Here is a 19728-nt window from a genome sequence, read left to right as displayed (position 1 = left end):
CTGACCCAGTCCCATATCTGGCCTTGTGACTGTAGATAAATCATTTCACTATAGTTCCATTCCTCCATCTGAAAAAAGAGATAATGTACTGCCTTTAAAACTATCAACTTCCTGGAAATTTGAGTTTTCAGTTCTCCAGAGAGGGAAGGTGGAAAGTGGAATGGAACCAACAACAAATAGCAGGAGGCAAGACTTTGGTCTCAGCTCAATCACAATTTGAGTGGCCCTTACCTCACTAAAGCCACTTCTTTACTGAAACATTGGGAAGTGATCTCCAAGGGCCCTTCTGGCTTTGCCAGTATCAGACTGTGGACTACGTATTAGGGAAGACTTCTGGGAAGCCCTTGAACATACACTAGCTCATCTTATCAGGAATTTGACATAATAGAGAACGTATATGGTCCCATGTGTTCCTTTCCCAGTATTAGATGTGATGCTTTTTCTTTACATGCATATAACCCCCTAACCTCTATGTACCCTGTGCTCTTTTCACTTCCAGAGTGCAATGGAATAGTTCATTGAATACTCTGTTGAGGAATCGAACATACAGACACACACCACAGACACGTAAACAGATCCCTCAGAGAAACAACTCCGAGAAGCTTAGATTAAAAAGTAGCTAGTCTCATTTGCATACTCAGGAAAGAAAATTGTATGTGGCACAATAAACAGCCATTCCTTTTCTGATCTTGCAAAATAGTCAACATTACAACCATGTGTGCATGTATGTGCATGCATCTGTTTAGTAGCCTTGAACTATATTAACATGCTATTATCTGGTATTTCTCTCATCAGTTCCTCTGGAGAGGAGTGGCAAAGCTTAATGCAAAATTCAGTCTAAACTTTTGACACAGTGTTTCTGACAACTCTGGAGATTTATAGCCTGAATGTAGAATTATTCCCTGTTCTTCTATTTCTCATTCAAATGCAAAAAAATTAATTTTCTGGTCATAATTTCAGTACTTCAGGGATATTACCAGGACAGAAGTAAAAATAGAACACCAATATATTGTCAAGTCCTATGGCTGACTGTGACTAATAGCTATAGTGTCACAGATGTAATAATCCAATAATGCCTCTGCACTCAGGGTCAAATGACACTAGTGCTTAGGAAAGATGTAAATCTGGTTGCAGCAGCCAACTGAAATCAGCAACTCAACACTAAAGATGGCAGTTCCTATTGTGTCCTCTCCAAAACCCCAAACAACTTTGAATTCTAGAAGGACTGAAAAGCCTTACCACATACCCTTACCACACACCTTTTCTTCTCCTGTACTCTCTCCCTCCCCTCTGTTGATTCTTATTCTTGCTCTATCCTTGAAAAGCTAGAACAAGTTGTACCCCACCATTAAGATTTTCTAAGATTTCTCTACCTAAACTGCAATGTTTCCTTTCCTTCAAGTCATACGGATAAAGTGAATTTAAGTTACTTTTGCCTCTCTAACTAGACTGTGAGGTTCTGAGGGGAAATTTTTTTCTTTGGATGCGTTTTCCAATTTTCTGCAATGTCTGACCTTATCCTGAGTTATTTCAAGTATGTGATGCATTATTTCCTGAGCAAATCTATTTTCTTCAATGTTTGTATCTACCAAATGTGATAGGAAAATTACTCTGAGGTTCCCTTTGGTTATCCTATTTCATGATGGTACAGATTTGTACTCTGATGGTCAAGTACCACACTGCAATGGGAGATGGTAAGAGCAGGAATCGCTAAGAGCAGCATAAGGAAATAAGCAAATAGCACAAGTAAAAGCCCTTAGATGGAAAGTATTTGGCATGCAAATGGAAAAGAAGGCTGAGAGTTACAGGAGGAGGTAAAAAATCAGAAAAAAATATGTCAGACAGGTTGTCAGACGGTTCACCAACACTAAACAGAATTGAGATGCAGAACTGTTGCATTTTATATATAGCTATTTTATCCATAGTCCTATAGCTACGGGTAAAAGGAAATTAGAAGAAAAGGAGAAAACCCTATTCTATCTTAATAGGCAATCCAGACTATCTGAATACCTTTACACATGTTATCCCATCTTTTTTGAGTTGCATTAGTCTATTCAATCCTCTGTGAAATCATAGGCAATGCAAACTGGGTTACAGTATTATTCAGATTACCAAAGTCTGAGAGTTTAGGATAGAAATAGGTAGAAAGGCAGGAATTTATCAACTTGATGGATTAATAGGTCATGGGAAGCCCAAACTGAGAGTTTCCAATGCCAAAAATTTCCATATGATGAAGAACCAAATTAACGATAATGTAGTTTATTTGGTTCATACAAAATTTTCAAACATGCAGTCTCTGGGGAAAACCATCAAATGGTTTCTCGGTGCTCTAGATGCTAGGGAGCATTAAACTACATTATACGTTTCATCTAGCAAGAAATAGAATGAATTTATGATATTATGAAATTTCCTCTTCCACAATGGTGACAGACTCATATAAAGGCTAATTCCTAGAGTTCATAAGATTGTGTAATAAAGAGAGTACTGCTGATTGCTGGGCCTTTGAAGTAACTACAGGACCGCGTCAAGAACTATGGTAGGCAGCTGTTAAGATATCCCCCAACAATCCTTATGTTCTCATATTCACACCCTTGTGTAATCTTCTCCCCTTGAAGGTGGACTGGTCTTACTGACTAGCTTCTAACAAAGGGAACACAGTAGAAAGGACAGGCTGTTCCTTCCAAGATCGAGTTACAAAAAGACTGCCTTCCATTTTGAGAGACTTCTCCTTCTCTTACTCACACTGAGAAAAACTAGCTGGCATGTTGTGAGCTGCCCAGTGGAGAAGCCCAAGTGGTAAGAAACTGATGTCTCCAGCCAACAGCCAGTAAGGATCTGAGGCCTGCTGATAGCCACATGAGTGATCTTGGAAGCAGATCTTCCTCAAGGTGTGCCCTGGAGATGATACAGCTCTGGCAAACAACTTGATCATAGCTTTCTATGAGACCCTGTGTTACAAGCCATTCAGACAAGCCACACTCACATATTCTACATCCACAGAAACTTGGGAATAACAAATTCTTATTATTTTAAGCTAAGTTTTGAAGTAATTTCTTATAAATCAATACATAGCTAATACAGGCATCCATTTGGAAGAGTAACCAATACTAAGTGTAAGGCTGGTCATGTCACCAAGACCTCGGACACACCCCCTCCCTCGCGGGGACCTCGCACACACACCCCTCCCTCGCCGGGAGCTCGGACACACCCCCTACCCTCGCCGGTGCAACTACCTCCCCTAGACACCTACCTTCCCTATCTATCTCTCCTCCGCCACTTACTCAGGGAGCATGCAGATCGTGCTCTCCCCGTTGTTCCAGGGCCTGGAGACTTGCACCTGGCAGCACCCCTTCAGCCAGGTGACAGTGTTCTCCTCTGGGAGCTCCAGCCAGGATCTCTGCAACCCAGGTGGTCAGGACCCCACATTGTTATCCTGACCACCCCCACGGCTGCCAAGCTCCTGGGTCACACCCCGTGGTATCATGTGTCCCGCCTTAAACTGGCACCACAAAATGACCAGTGGAAATCCAAATCCCTGGGCCTCACTCGCCTTCGCCTCACCCACTGCACCTGCCCGTCAACTCCTGATCTTTCGAATTCTCCTCCTAACATTTCTTCTAATATCTCCCTCTAAAGCCAGCCCCTACTATGCCTGGCAATTCTACTTGCAGGAATCCTGGAAACAAGGCCCCACCACTAGAACCCAATACAGTGCTACAAGCTCATATGCGAGAAGTTGGATGTGTCTGACTCTCAGTCGAGGCGCCAGCCGACTGTCCTGTCCCCCTTACTTCGCCCCTATTCAGCAGGAAGTAGGAAGAGCGGCGCCCTCTATCTATCATCAAAAGGTCGGAATGTAAGGCTGGTCGCGTCACCGAGAGCTCGGACACACCCCCTCCCTCGCGGGGACCTCGGACACACCCCCTTCCCTTGCTGGGAGCTCGGACACGCCTCCTTCCCTTGCTGGGAGCTCGGACACACCTCCCCCACCCCGGAGAGCCCAGGAAAAACAGCCCCGTCAAGACCTACCTGATAGCATTTTGTCCCATCCAGGCCCCACTCCCTACCTACCATTTTGTCCTAGCCAGGCCCCACTCCGTACCTGCCGTTTTGTCTTCCTGCTTACCATTTTGTCCTATCTGGGCCCCAGTCCCTGCCTACCATTTTGTCCTATCTGGGCCCCACTCCCTGCCATTTTGTTCCGTCTGGGTCCCACTCCCCTCCATTTTGTCTCACTCACCTTGGGCACAGCCAATCAAATGCCTCCACTCCCTATAAAACCCCGTGCCTGAGGGGAGTCCGTGCGACTTCTCCGGCCCCTCCTGTCGGACCGCAGAACCTCACCCGGGAGCCTGAATAAATTCCCTTGCATTGGATTATTTTCGTGCTGGCCTCAGTTTCTTCGTTTTATCCTCGGCGAGAACAGACCTTACACTAAGCACTGGGGGCAGCCTCCTGTAGCCATTTCCTTCTTCACCAGAAAGTCTCAAATCAAAATTAACATACAAATACTCAAGCTCTAGGTTACCAAGAAGCCATAACATATGCCAAAGTACAATGTACTTTCCCCGTGTCCATTTATTTTCTACAAGTGTCAGAACCATTAGAAGGAAATCACACCTGACTATTAAATTAAGAGGACTAATCAATAACATTGACTTGATGTTTGTGTAGCCTAGAGATAATGAACTTTGGTGTAACTATTTATCTTAGGAGAACCAAATTTTAACTGTTGGCCCAATGTTAAATATAGTCCTGCTGTATTTTACCTACCCTAATCTGTGAGCTGAGCAACCCATTCTCCAGCACATGGTACAATGAATTTTTTAAAAGTCTATACTATATACCTTGGAGCTGGAGCTAACTAGGGAAGCCAGCATTAGGGCCAGAATGGAAACTAGACAGGAAAGAATCACCAGGATTTCATTTTCAGATGATATACTACAAAAAAGGAAAAAAGCTGCCTCAGGTTGGCCAGATGAGGAGTTTTGCTTTTAGTGTTCCACTCAGCATGTTCAAGTATATCTGCTTCAATATAGTTTGGATGTGTGCTCCCTCCAAATGTCATTTTGAAATATGACTGATAATGTTGGAGGTGGGCCTAGTGGAAGGTATTTGGATTATGGAAGTGGATCCCTAATGAATGTCTTGGTGCTGTCCTCACAGTAATAAATGAGTTCTCACTCTGGGTTTATGTGAGATCGGGTTGTTTAAAAGAGTTTTGGCTGGGTGTAGTGGCTCATGCCTGTAATCCCAATACTTTGGGAGGCCAAGTTGAGCAGACCACTTGAGACCAGTAGTTCTAGACCAGCCTAGACAACATGATGAAACCTCGTCTCTACTAAAAATACAAAAAATTAGCAGAGCATGGTGGTATGTGCCTGTAGTCTCAGCAACTCAGGAAGCTGAGGTGGGAGAATCACCTGTGCCCAGGAAGTAGAGGCTACAGTGAATTGTGATCACAACACTGCACTCCAGCTTGGGCAACGGCAATGAGACCCTGTCTCAAAGAAAAAAAAAAAGCCAGGCACTTCCTCCACTTTGCTTTCCACTATGATTGTAAGCTTCCTGAGGCCTCACCAGAAGCCCAGCAGATGCTAGTGCCGTGCCTGTATTTGCCTGCAGAACTCTGAGCACAAATAAGTCTCTCTAATTTATAAATTACCCAGTCTCAGGTATCCCTTTGTAGCAACCCAGAATAGACTAACACAGCCCCCAAATATTTTGTCTTATTTTTAAGGATTAACCTTAATGAAAACCCCTCTGAATCTGCCCTCCATTATCTCTCTTGATTAGTCACTTTCTAAAGCAGTGGAGGAAAATTGTGTACAGTAGCTGTTATTAACATACACTTGATGTTTTCAAGCTAGGCCAAGCCCAAGTATTGAAGAGAGTTAGTTAAATTACATTTCAGAAGCGCAGTCATCCTGAACAAAGATTTTCTTTTCCACAAAGTTTAAGCAGAAAACGTAATTGCATTTAGGTAGAAAAGCATAAAAATCAACAACAAGCAAAAACATTTGCCTTATTAATGCTACCATGACCATTCATAAAGTAGGAAGCACCTCTGTATGCTGACAACTGAGAGTGTCTACCTCCTTACATCTCACTGTCTGCATTCACATGATTCTACTCTTTGGTTGTCTTCAGTAATATAACTTTATTATTCTACTGTACCCATCAACATGACTTTACTAGTCCAGGTAACTCTTGCATAGGAAGGAAAAACTGCAAATAACTGTTCATTTCAGAAACTTCTACTGCACCCATCAACATAACTTTACTAGTCCAGGTAGCTCTTGAACAGGAAGAACAATCCTGAAAACAAATGTTCATTTCAGAAACTTCCAGAAAAAAATATTCAAATGAACAGCTAACAGACATTGAGCAGATAGGATTAAAATCAAAGCTCTTGCCTCAAAAGCTTCCCCTAGTTGTGTCCACCAATCCTAAACTATTTTATCACGATCCTTACCCAATCTTGATCAAGCTTCTACAAAGAGCTACCTTAAATCACACTCCAAAACCTCATAAATATCCAAACTGTACATGCCCCTCTGTCATGCTATGAGACTCTGTCAAGGTAGTGCTCCTCCTCACCACAGTCAGGATAAACTCAATTTTCCCTTAGCAACAGGTTATTCTGGTGACATTTTTGAGGACCCAGAATTCAATGACACTCCTAACTCCTTCTACACTCATAACAGCTCCTTTAAGAAGCTGAAACAGATCTTAGCTCCATTTCATAGTTAAGGAAATGAAAGTTCAAAGGAGTTAAGTAATCTGCCAAATCAAAGATAATGAGCAGTGGAAGAATTTTTTTAAATAGAAGAAAACAGAATAAGAGAGTTCTTAATACCAAGTATAAGATCGTAGAAGTCAGCCTGTATATACAGGGGAATAAAAGATCTTGAAGACCAGAAGGGACAGATAAAAATAGAAAAGAAATAAACCCATGTCTCAATTTTCTTCACTAGTGTATTTAGATAAAGAAGGATGTTTAAGTTGTTAAAGATGACAAAGGATGACCAAGACCCAAGAACCTAACAACTGAAATGACACAGGAATTTAAAAATTAGAATGGAATGACTCCAATTCCCATTTCTTGAAGGAGCCAAAAAAGACAAAGTTATTAAGAAGTACATGGTAGAGCTGCAGATGAAATGTGCAGCAATCGGGAAATTGGCAATTCGGAAAGCACTTCTTGAAAATTAAGATAAAAAATATAGACGAATGAGAAGGAAAGTCCAACAACATCAGTATAAAATACTAACAAGACTTACTAGATGATTTTCCAGTGACAGTTATTGTAGGTGGACATATATGAGTTACATGTTTCCTAAGGCTACATGGCAGAAAAATTGATGGAATTAGTGTCCAGAGAAAAGGCACATCAAAGAAGAAACATGATAAAGAAGCCAAAAGGAACAAATATGGACAAAAATGAGGCTTGGTTTTGTTTACTGTGTATGGTATGATGGTGGAAAGAAAACAGGATTTAGTTGAAGAATGGACGCTTTTAACAGACACAAAACGCATCATTTCAGAAGTGTCACTATACTTAGACCTCACAAACAAGATCATATTAAAATAAATAAATAAAGATCTAGGCCAGAAAACCAGGAGAACCAGAGGAAAGAGGGCTCTGAAACCTGGCACACAGAACTAGCCCAACACCAGAAAAAGACACTGACAAAGGTAAGGAGTTAAAACTTTAAATTCAGCTAAGCCCTCCTGAAAATCAGTGAGGGATTACAAAAGGGAACTGAAGTATTACAGGCAGTAACCACCACTGCAGATTAAGGCACAGCAGAAAGACATGGAATAGAGAAAAGCTGAAAGAAAATTGTCAAGGATTATGTTGGAATAATATCACTCTTAAACAGAAGTCTGTTCTAAGTAACATAACTCCCCAAACAAGTGAAGAGTTTGAGACGCCACCTCTCCCCAGAGCCATTTTTCACAGGCCCAAGAGAAATCCACAAAAAAGGCAGGGGTAGCAAAGCCTACAGCAACAAAACCTACACCATCTCAGAATTACAGAATTCACAGGGAAAATGGAAAGAAGCTGCCCCCATCACCAATATCCCAACTTTGCAAGAAGGTAACATTCTCTCATATACTCAAAATGGGCATTGGTATCTGCTTCTTCCTTACACTTATGTGGAGCATTCTATCAAGGATCTTTATTTCTCTGTAATTCTTTGATGCCCTGCTGTTCTGAATAGAGGTAATTTAATCCAATTCCAAACGACCCATTTTCCCGAGGTCAAGGTGTTTAGAAAGAAATGAATCAAATATATAAACTAATTCTAAGAAAGGAAAGGTTCTCAGATGCTGATACCCTTACAAATGGGATGACTGAATTGCCCCGGAAGTACTTCCCAGGTCACACACACTTATCCTTCGCTCCTTTTCATATTGCCTAACTTGGCCTGTCTCCCCCTGGCATTCTGTGAACTCATACAGCTCATACGCCTAAGACTTTCAGCTATCGTTTTGCAGGCTGAGAAACTACCACTAATAAATTCGTAGTTAAAACACCTGCAGTGGAGCCCAACTCTCCTTCATTTTGATGAATAAAAATACTTTTCTGGGGTAAAAAGAATTGTTCTCCGACTCCAGAGGCTAAAAAGATGATGATTAACACTACTTACTATCCTTCCCTCATGTAGCAAGAGTGCTGAGTCTGTCAGTTTATTTTTATTTATTATTTATTTATTTTTGAAACAGAGTCTCTCTCTGTTACCCAGGCTGGAGTGCAATGGCACTATCTCGGCTCACTGCAACCTCTGCCTCCCGAGTTCAAGAGGTTTTCCAGCCTCAGCCTCTGAAGTAGCTGAGGTTGCAGGCATGTGCCACCATGCCTGGCTAAGTTTGTATTTTTAGTAGAGATGGGGGTTTCACCATGTTGGTCAGGCTGGTCTTGAACTCTTGACCTCGGGTGATCCGCCTGCCTCAGCCTCCCAAAGTGCTGGGATTACAGGCATGAGCCAAGTGCCTGGTTATGTCACTTTAATAACAGACAGAAAGATGATAGCATTAGGAGCATAGAGCTACCAGTTCTTTGCCCAAGTGTTTAAAAAATGGACCACAGATGTAACACATTTAAGCAAAGCATTTAAAGCAACTGATGCATCTCAAACTGAGATTGCCTTCGAGGGTACTAAAATATAAAGATTTGTCTAATGTCCAACTAAAAATCATCTTTAGGTATTATTATTAAGTTGAAGCAAATTACAAGGCACAAGGTGTGAAGAGACATGAAAGTTTTTTTAAAAAACTGAGTGGCAGGCGGACACGGTGGCTCATGCCGGTAATTCCAGCACTTTGGGAGGCTGAGGCGGGTGGATCACCTGAGGTCGGGAGTTCTAGACCAGCCTGACCAACACGGAGAAACCCTGTCTCTACTAAAAACACAAAATTAGCCGAGCATGGTAGTGGGTGCCTGTAATCCCAGCTACTCAGGAGGCTGAGGCGGGAGAATGGCTTGAACCTGGGAGGCGGAGGTTGCAGTGAGGTGAGATCCTGCCATTGCACTCCAGCCTGGGCAAAAAGAGCAAAACTCCGTCACAAGTAAAATAAAATAAAATAAACTGAGCGGCAATAGTACTGGGCATTACTTTTGAATGCCCACATTCTAAAGCTGAAAGCCAGAGGGAGAAGTAGTGTCTGTAAAATGCCATAGTTTTGTCTCTAGCTACATATATGTCCTTCCATATTTGCTGGCTCTATCTTGGGCCACATAATGAAAGTCCCAGACCTGTGATATCCCTTGTGTTGCTTGTCCAGCTGGGGAGATGTTGAAGCAGAAAGAGAAGTAGGAAGGGAGAAGTGGACAGGAGACAGTGCCTTGAACATACCTGGCCCACAACACCTTTCACATCCGAGGCCTTTGTCTTCCTTTTTGCTTTATTGTCATTCTCAAAAGCAGCTCTACACAGTACTGCTCTGCACAGCCCTCTCCCTACCTCTAGGCTGTAGGTCCTTGAAGGTAAGAGACCGTTCTTATTTGTTAATCCATTCTTCTGATCCCTGTTTTCTAGGGATCCAATCTCTGTAACACTTCTCCCCTGTAACTCTTCACCCCTCAGACAGATAACAGAAGTGGCCGGAAAACCACATCTTCAATCCTTTTAGTGCTCTCATATTTTTCTGAGCAGTTTTCAGTAGTTTTTTCTGTAATCACAAAATCACATCATGATGTAGCTTCTGGATAAACAAAGTGACTAAGAAATGGAGGAATGATGGCAGGTTGAGGAACTATTCTTTTTGTGAGTAAGCCTCCTGGAGCTATTTGAGTCTCTGAACTCCACACATGTAGAAGTTTGATAGAAATAAAAACAAAACACGAACCTCTAGTTCCTAACTGGTTTGTATACCCAAGAGTAGCTAGCTAACCTCTACTCTGAAGAGCCCTGCACAGAGAGACTGCAAGAAATGCGTGTCAGTCCCATAGCTGGACTCTCAGTGACCAAGAGAGACTTTCTGGGATCACTTCTGACTCATTAGAACACCGTGAAAAACATAAGTTTCAACAAATGCCTATGTGTGATAAGTAAAACGAAATGAGACAGTAGGTTCAATGTGCTATGAAAGAACCCCTCATTTTAATAAAATAATCATTACAGTCCTTGATTCCACTAAGAAATGACAAAATAAGATAGAAAGAAGGGAGAAAAAGCTTTTCGAGGTAAGGGCAATATTTATGTCATTAAGATGCACCAAGTTACCTTCTACTCTGGGTATATGTATAATGAATCCAGCCAAATCATGGACAAGCAACATTTGGAAATTAGATAAAATTGATTCCTAGACTCAAGCAAGAGTTCAAGGTGAAGGGAGGGGGCGAGGAGCAGACTCAGATGGGAAACAAGTCATTATCAACTCTTCTGGAATACCAATAAACCTCAGTTTAGTTGAAGTATTTTTCTATGGAACTTTATAAACATCCCTCTGTGGTCGCTTGACATTTCCAAGCTAACTTACATGTGCAAATGGAGAACAGGTTTACGGAATGGCCAAAAATGAGAGAGGCTGACACCTGGTAGCTGGACAGTGTTTTCTGCTTAATAGAGGAATCAAAATTCCAAATGACCTATGCTTCTACTAACCAGGTGTGTGAGGTGACTTCATTTTGATCAAAAGTCCAAGGAAACAGAGGGCTTGTTGGGTTTCGGGTTTCCTGATGGCTTGGTGCTGGCTATGGATTTACTTGATAAGGCCCAGTTTCTCTGTGCACATATCTGAATTAACTAAGCACCTGTGATGGACAAGGCCTCTAACTGGTTCTAACTAACACTCACATAGGCTGTGAAAAATCTTCACCTGGAGCCATTTTGTTGGTTTTGTGAATCAAAATCATATATGTTTTTAAAATGCTTCTCCTATGTGACTTACATGTATTGTAACCTCCACAAGGATCCTGAGAGGCAGGCACCTAGCAAGCAGCCCAGGTTAAAGCAGAAACAGGGAATGTGTTGGGAAGAGGTCACAATTAGGGGGAAAAAAGAAGTTGCTCTAAGCAGCAATCTACACATATTCCTTTGCGTACTAGAAATACTTCTTCCTGCTCTCTTCCTGCCATGCTTCCAGTTCCCATCTTTGCCTGTGCCTTCTAGTGAAGTCCTTCTCCTGTTACCAATCACTATATCATCAGGAGAAGGACCCATGCAAGGAGAGCAGAGCCTCCATCCTGACTCTGGGAGAAGAGCTCAAGCAAAGCTCACAGGTCTTTTGTTTGAGAAATCTGGCAGTAGGAGGCTCTCCTGAGGTATTTACAGCTATTCAGAGTGCTTATGCAGTATTCCACTCCAACCACCTACAGATTCTGCCTGATCCAGCCACAGTGCAACTTACTGATTGATTGATTGAGACAGGGTCTCATTCTGTTACTCAGGCTGGATGGCAGTGCTCTGATCACAGTTCACTCACGCCTCAATCTCCCAGGCTCAAGTGATCCTCCCACCTCAGCCTCCCAAGCTGCTAGGACTACAGGCATGCCACCACACCCAGATAATTTTTTATTTTTGTAGAGATGGAGTCTAGTCACATTGCCCAAGCTGGTTTCAAACTCCTGTGCTGAAGCCTATCCATCTGCCTCAGCCACCCAAAGTGCTGAGATTACAGGTGTGAGCCACTGGGCCTGGTCTTGGAACTTTATTTTATAAAATATTGGAACTTATTTTATTTTATAAAAAACTTATTTTATTTATTTATTTTTTTCTGAGACGGAGCCTCACTCTGTCACCCAGGCTGGAGTGCAGTGGTGCAATCTTGGTTCACAGCAACCTTTCCCTCCCGGGTTCAAGCGACTCTCCTGCCTCAGCCTCCCAAAGTGCTGGGATTACAGGCGTGAGCCACCGCACCTGCCCCATAACTTCTTAAAATGCATCTACACACACACACATATAAGTGTCTTTTGTCCTCTTTATTTTTTAAATTTTATTTCCATAGTTTATTGGGGAACAGGTGGTGTTTGTTTGGTTACATGCATAAGTTCTTTAGTGGTGATTTGTGAGATTTTGGTGCACCCATCTCCTGAGCAGTATATACTACACTCAATTTGCAGCCTTTTATCCCTCACCCCCTTCTCACCCTTTTCTCCTGAGTCTCCTAAGTCCATTGTGTTAGTCTTTATCTTTTTTTTCTTTTTGAGACAGAGTCTCACTCTGTTGCCCAGGCTGGAGTGCAGTGGCACAATCTCGGCTCACTGCAACCTCTGCCTCCCAGGTTCAAGTGATTCTCATGCCTCAGCCTCCTGAGTAGCTGGGATTACAGGTGCCCGCCACTGTGCCCAGCTAATTTTTGTATTTTTAGTAGAGGCAGGGGTTTGACATGTTGGACAGGCTGGTCTTGAACTCCTGACCTCTGGTGATCCACCTGCCTCAGCCTCCCAAAGCGTTGGGATTACAGGTGTGAGCCACCGCACCCAACCCATTGTGTCATTCTTATGCCTTCGCATCCTAATAGCTTAGCTCTCACTTATGAATGAGAACCATGTTTGGTTTTTCATTCCTGAGTTACTTCACTTAGAATAATAGATGACTCACTTAAACCTGAGGTCCTTCACGAGGAGGCAGCTTATTCCTAGTACCAATTCCAGACACTAAGAATAGAAATATGAACAGGACAGAGAAAACCTCGCTCACTTGTGTTTACATCAGTGGGCAGTCCTACAACTAGTGTGCATCAAGCCAAATGAACAGAACTGCAACTGTTCCTACAAGGGTCCTGGTCTTTTCACCACTCCTATAGATGCTGCTACTGAAGTCATGCAGACAATACATCTGCATTAACCATACGACTTGTTAAATGCTACACTGTACAATGCTTTTCAGAACACTAGACTCAACAAAAACTAGAGTCTTTAAAATAAATTTTTATGCCTTTCCTAACTGTGTGCATAATATTTGAGTCTGGAAATATGGACTACAGTCAGATATCTGAATGAGAAAGCACAGATTTACAGCAGGTCCTCAAATATAGTCATTTTCTACAACATTGTCTCCTTATAAAATTAATGAGGAAAAATAAAAGTCAATTCCGGGCTAGGGCTACTATCTGTGTGGAGTCTGCATGAGTTTTCTCCAGGTCCTCACTTCCTCCCACATCCAGAAGATGGGTATATTGGGTTAACTGGCATGCCTGAATGGCCCCAGTGTGAGTCAGTGTGGGTGTGGGTGTGAGGGAACCTGGTGATGAAATGTCCTGCTCAGGGTTGGTTACAGCCTTGCACCCTGAGCTGCCGGGATAAGCTCCGGCCACCTGTGACCACTTGAACCAGAGTTAAGTGGGTTAGAAAATGACTCAATGAATGAATACAAAATATTGTAAAATAACATTCAGAAAGTCTATGATAATCACACAAACGCAAACGCACAACGATAAATGATGCTGTACTAAAGTGCTCAGTGAGCTTGCCATATCTGTGATCGTTTTTGAGCTGCACGGTGGTAGGAGATGCTTCTTAGAATTTTCACTTTGCAAACATTTCTTCCTTAATTTAAACCCACGATCATGGTCGGGAATGGTGGTTCATGCCTGTAAACCCAGAACTTTGGAAGGCTGAGGTGGGAGGATTGTGTGATGCCAAGAGTTCAAGACCAGCCTGGGCAATGTGGCGAGACCTTGTCTCCACAACTTTTTTAAAAAGAGAATTAGTCGTGCATGGTGGCACATACCTGTAGTCTCAGCTACTCGGGAGGCTGAGGTGGGAAGCTCACTTGAGCCCAGGAGTTTGAGGCTGCAGTGAGCCAAGTTTACATCACAGCACTCCAGCCTGGGTGACACAGCAAGACCCTAACTCTTAAAAATTAATAATAATAAGACGGAGCATGGTGGCTCATGCCTGTATTCCCAGCACTTTGCTAGGCCAAGGTGGGCAGATCATTCGAGGTCTGGAGTTTGAGACCAGCCTAAACCCCGTCTCTACTAAAAATACAAAAAATTAGCCAGGCATGATGGTGGACGCCTGTAATCCCAGCTACTTGGGAGGCTGAGGTGGGAGAATTGCTTGAACCCAGGAGATAGAGTTTACAGTGAGCCGAGGTTGTGCCACTGTACTTCAGCCTGGGCAACAGAGTGAGACTCTGACTCAAAAAACAAAAACAGTAATAATAAACACAAATAAACCCAAGAGCTGGGTAATTATTGTATCTTGTTTTTGTTAATCTTTCTTAAAGGTATAGCTAGCTCACCTTTATTTCAATGTTTAATAAATAGTAAAAGTGTTTTATTTAGATGAGTCTTTATTTAGATGTTTGGTGGTGTTTCCATGACCAGATCACGAGTACTACTGTGTACTAGATGCATTACAAAGATTATCGCACTCGATTCTTACAACATCCTGACAGCAAAGAAGGATTCCTGTTTTGCAGATAAGGAAAACTGAGGCCCAAAGAGTTAGTTAGGAACTAAGGATAGAAAATTACTGATGGCCAGGTACAGTGGCTCATGCTTATAATCTCAGCCACCCCAGGCTGCGCTCGGGGACCGTCCGGTCAGGGGTGCCCCCGTGGACAGCTGGGAAAAGGCGCGTGGGCATCCCAGAAAACCAGGGTCTGCACAACGGCCTGACTCCATGAAAGCTCCACTCTGGACACGTTCACAGGTGTTTTTTAAACACAGACGGGGTGTCGCTGGGCAACCCAGGCCAGTCCTGAACGCCCAGGCTGCAGGATCGCAGGTGGGGGCTGCCACTGCCACTCACTGAGGGGACGCACCACGTGGGGCGAGCAGGGCGGCTCCTCGCTGAGCGAACCGTGCACTGAGCACACGCGGGGCTGCGTCCCGGGACGAGCACGGCCTCCTGCCTCCCCTCCAGGAGATCATCCCACCTCCCTGCGTGAGGCCTCCTGAGCCTGACGAACCCCTGACAGCTGCAGCTTATGTGAAGTGCTCTGCGTTGTCAGCAGAGAAACCAAAACCTATCACGGTTGCTGTGTCGCGAGGATGACTGAGATAGACGTGCGGGAAAGAGGAGGCACGGACCCCCAAACACCGCTGCTGAGAGTCACAGGCTGCGTTTAGGAAGTGTGCGCTCCCGACCTGAGTCCTCCCACACGGCAGACGTGTGCCCCCACCCACCCGAGTCCTCCCACACGGCAGACGTGTGCCCCCACCCACCCGAGTCCTCCCACACGGCAGACGTGTGCTCCCACCCACCCGAGTCCTCCCACACATCAGACGTGTGCTCCCACCCGCCCGAGTCCTCCCACACGGCAGACGTGTGCCCCCACCCACCTGACTCCTCCCACCTGAGTCCCCCAGGGAGCAGTGAGGACAGGCCCCGTTTTTGTGGGTGCGCTGCCGTTTGTGTCGGGGGACAGGTGTGAGTCTGCCAGGGTCACCGTGAGGGCGATGCTGCTGCAGCGTCTGCAGTTCGGGGATGTCCTCAGCCTCCCGCGCGCGGGCAGAGTGGGGCCGGGGCGGGGCGAGCTGAGTGTGCCGGCGGGAGGGAGGGGCTGCGCGCCGGGCGTGGGGGCGTCCGGGGAACTGGGGCGGAGCCGGGCAGGGTGGGGGGCTCCAGCCCCGCGTGCGCCCATCCCTGGGTCCCAGGCGCGGCGGAGACACCCTGCCAGGGACCTGCCGCTTCCTCCTGCAGCTCAGCGCTCCCCCATCCACGGAGGCCACCGTAGAACGCCCGCCCTGCCCTCCCCACCGCGCCCCAGCCCGGCGTGGGCGTCGCCACGGAACCGCCTCCCTCGGCGGCAGCTCCCCGCCCTCTGCAGGTGCTCACCGTGGTGATGTAGCGCGAGTGGAACTCGGACGCCTCCTTCAGGAACGACAGCCCCGGGTGCGTGTTCACCACGTCCTAACGGCGGGAAGACACGAGCCGCGGTGTGGACGCCGGCCTCTCGTGAGCGGGCATGAGGGGTGCGGTGTAGACCCGAGCCGTCCCGTGAGGGATGAGGTGTGCGGTGTAGACGCGAGCCCTCCCGTGAGGGATGAGGTGTGCGGTGTAGACATGGGACATCCCGTGAGAGATGAGGTGTGTGGTGTAGACACGGCTCTCCGTCAGTGAGAGATGAGGTGTGCGGTGTAAACATGGGACATCCCGTGAGAGATGACGTGTGCGCTGTAGACACGGCCCTCCGTCAGTGAGAGATGAGGTGTGCGGTGTAGGCTCGGATGCGGTGTGCGGTGTAGACACGGACCTCCCATGAGAGATGCGGTGTGCGGTGTAGGCGCGGATGTGGTGTGCGGTGTAGACTCGGACGCGGTGTGCGGTGTAGACGCGGATGTGGTGTGTGGTGTAGACTCAGGTGAGGGTTGCGGTGTAGACGCGAACCCTCCAGTGAGGGATGAGGTGTGCTGTGTAGACTCGGGCCTCCCATGAGAGATGAGGTGTACGGTGTAGACTCGGACGCGGTGTGAGGTGTAGACTTGGATGAGGTGTGCGGTGTAGACGCGAGCCCTCCAGTGAGGGATGCGGTGTGTGGTGTAGACGCGTGCCCTCCCGTGAGAGATGAGGTGTGCGGTGTAGACTCGGATGCGGTGTGCGGTAGATGCGGATATGGTGTGCGGTGTAGACGTGGGCCGTCCCGTGAGGGATGAGGTGTGCGGTGTAGACTCGGATGCGGTGTGTGGTGTAGACGCGGGCCCTCCCGTGAGAGATGAGGTGTGCGGTGTACACTCGGATGTGGTGTGGTGTAGACACGGATGTGGTGTGCAGTGTAGATGTGGGCCGTCCCGTGAGGGATGAGGTGTGCAGTGTAGACATGGGACATCCCGTGAGCGATGAGGTGTGTGGTGTAGACACGGCTCTCCCTCAGTGAGAGATGAGGTGTGCGGTGTAGACATGGGACATCCCGTGAGAGATGAGGTGTGCAGTCTAGACACGGCCCTCCGTCAGTGAGAGATGAGGTGTGCGGTGTAGACGCGAGCCGTCCCGTGACAGATGAGGTGTGCGGTGTAGAGGCGAGCCGTCCCGTGAGGGATGAGGTGTGCGGTGTAGACGCGGCCCTCCCTCAGTGAGGGATGAGGTGGGTGGTGTAGACGCGGCCCTCCCTCAGTGAGGGATGAGGTGTGCGGTGTAGACACGGCCCTCCCTCAGTGAAGAGATGAGGTGTGCGGTGTAGACGCGAGCAGTCCCGTGAGAGATGAGGTGTGCGGTGTAGACTCAGATGCGGTGTGGTGTAGACGCGGATGTGGTGTGCGGTGTAGACATGGGCCGTCCCGTGAGGGATGAGGTGTGCGGTGTAGACTCGGATGTGGTGTGTGGTGTAGACACGGGCCCTCCCGTGAGAGATGAGGTGTGCGGTGTAGACTCGGATGCGGTGTGGTGTAGACACGGATGTGGTGTGCGGTGTAGGCGTGGGCCATCCCGTGAGGGATAAGGTGTGCGGTGTAGACTCGGATGCGGTGTGCGGTGTAGACGTGGGCCCTCCCGTGAGAGATGAGGTGTCCAGTGTAGACGCGGATGCGGTGTGTGGTGTAGACGCGGATATGGTGTTCGGTGTAGACGCGGGCCCTCCCGTGAGAGAAGAGGTGTGCGGTGTAGGCACGGACACGGTGTGCGGTGTAGACGCGGACGCGGTGTGCGGTGTAGACGCGAGCCCTCCAGTGAGGGACGCGGTGTGCTGTGTAGACGTGGACGCTGTGTTCGGTGTAGACGCGGACGCTGTGTTCTGTGTAGACGCGGATGCGGCGTGCAGTGTAGATGCGGGCTCTCACCTGCAGGAAGGGGACGAAGTCCTCCTGCACCAGGTAGTTGCAGCCGGGGCTCATGAGCAGGTGGACGAACTTGGCAGCATCGTCGTGGCAGGTGTGGAGGATTCTGGAAGGACAGCAGGATGACTGGGCGCGCCCCTCACGGACGCAGGGTGGACCGCAGGGCGGGCGGCCACGCACGACGGCCGGGCCCGTGCCCAGGGGCGGGTTCCCCTGTCGCCGTGGCAGCCATGGGGGGCCCCAGTCCCGGCGCCCGTGCGGACCCAGGGCCGCCTCCGCCCTCCCGACACGGCCCCTGCCCGGCCCGGGACTCACTTCCTCCACATGGCGACGAACTTGTGCACAGACACGGAGCCCGTGCGCTCCCCGCCGGCGCCATAGAAGAGCGGCCCCTTCCAGTACAGGGGGCAGCCGCAGGCCTGAGGCAGAGAGAGGGAGGGCGGGCGGTCAGCGGGGCCCAGACGGCTGCCTCCTGCGCCCACCTCACGCCTGACCCACGCTGCCCAGAGACCGCTGCTGCGGGAAAGAGCGCGCTCGGCGGGGCGGGTCTGCTGTCTGCACGCTCAGCGTGGCTTTTGAGCTCAGTGATGAGAGCTGAGCACGGGAGTGCTGGCACACAGTGCCCCCTGACCGGAGGCCGTGCACGGGCACCGTGACCCGGGCGGCTGCATCCCCAAGGTGAGGAAACCCAGCGGCACCTCCGAAGAACCGGTGTAAATGGCCACGTCGGCTGGATGCTGCGTGGAACGTGACAGCGCTGGACACGTGCCGTGGAATGCATGCGCACACACACCCGCAGCAGTGACCAGGGCAGGTCCTCAGCCGCACACACGTGTGAGGAAGGAAAGTTTAAAATCTGTCATCCACACGAGCCCCGCAGTCGCACACACACAGCATAGACGGAAGGGAAAGTAACACTCGGCAGGAAGAATCGGCACAATCTAAACTCAACGACAGGACAGACTGCTTAAACGTTAACACCAGCTGGGCGCGGGGGCTGACGCCTGTCCTCCCGGCACTCTGGGAGGCCGAGGCAGGTGGATGACGTGAGGCCGGGAGTTCGAGACCAGCCTGGCCAACCTGGAGAAACCCCGTGTCTACTAAAAATACAAAAATTAGCCAGGCGTGCTGGTGCGTGCCTATAATCCCAGCTACTCAGGAGGCTGAGGCAGGAGAATCGCTTGAACCCGGGAGGTGGAGGTTGCAGTGAGCTGAGATCACACCACTGCACTCCAGCCTGGGCAACAGAGCGAGACTCCATGTCAAAAAAAAAAGCAATAAAACAGAAATTAGCCAGGTCAGCTGTAAGCACAGATCCTGCAAATGTGAGCGAGTCAGTGGATGCTCAGGGATCTCTTCCTGCCTGTTACTCGGACGACGGTGACACAGGCTCCCGGATTAGCACTTGGAGCCAAAGGAGAAATGACAAGAGAAAATCTGAAAGGGCTGTTTCTGCAAGAAACTGAGTCCGCGATTTAAAACCTTCCCACCGAGCAAACTGCAGCCCTGAGAGAGAAAACGAGGGCGTCCGAGGCGGGCACAGGCTGGACACGG

General features: G+C 47.7%; 2 protein-coding genes across 2 annotated transcripts in view; one reads left to right on the top strand and one right to left on the bottom strand.

The window, feature by feature from the left end:
• Positions 1–19728, top strand: part of LOC135273157 (PI-PLC X domain-containing protein 1-like) — a 195471-nt gene that overhangs the window by 118232 nt on the left and 57511 nt on the right. The window lies entirely within an intron of this gene.
• LOC135273159 (serine/threonine-protein phosphatase 2A regulatory subunit B'' subunit beta-like) overlaps positions 1–19728 on the bottom strand; it is a 43225-nt gene that overhangs the window by 8794 nt on the left and 14703 nt on the right. Inside the window, exons 3-5 of the mRNA XM_064372072.1 lie at positions 18490–18593; positions 18178–18280; positions 16241–16315 (exon numbers count right to left, since the gene is read on the bottom strand). Of these exons, the coding sequence (XP_064228142.1) occupies positions 16241–16315; positions 18178–18280; positions 18490–18593 (282 nt within the window). The remainder of the gene's footprint in view (positions 1–16240; positions 16316–18177; positions 18281–18489; positions 18594–19728) is intronic.

This window comes from Aotus nancymaae, unplaced genomic scaffold (assembly GCF_030222135.1).
Source record: "Aotus nancymaae isolate 86718 unplaced genomic scaffold, 86718_ANA_hifiasm-v0.15.2.pri h1tg000292l, whole genome shotgun sequence".
NCBI lineage: Eukaryota > Metazoa > Chordata > Mammalia > Primates > Aotidae > Aotus > Aotus nancymaae.
The sequence above is the reverse complement of the archived record's forward strand: the minus strand, read 5'-3'. Positions and strand labels throughout refer to the sequence as shown.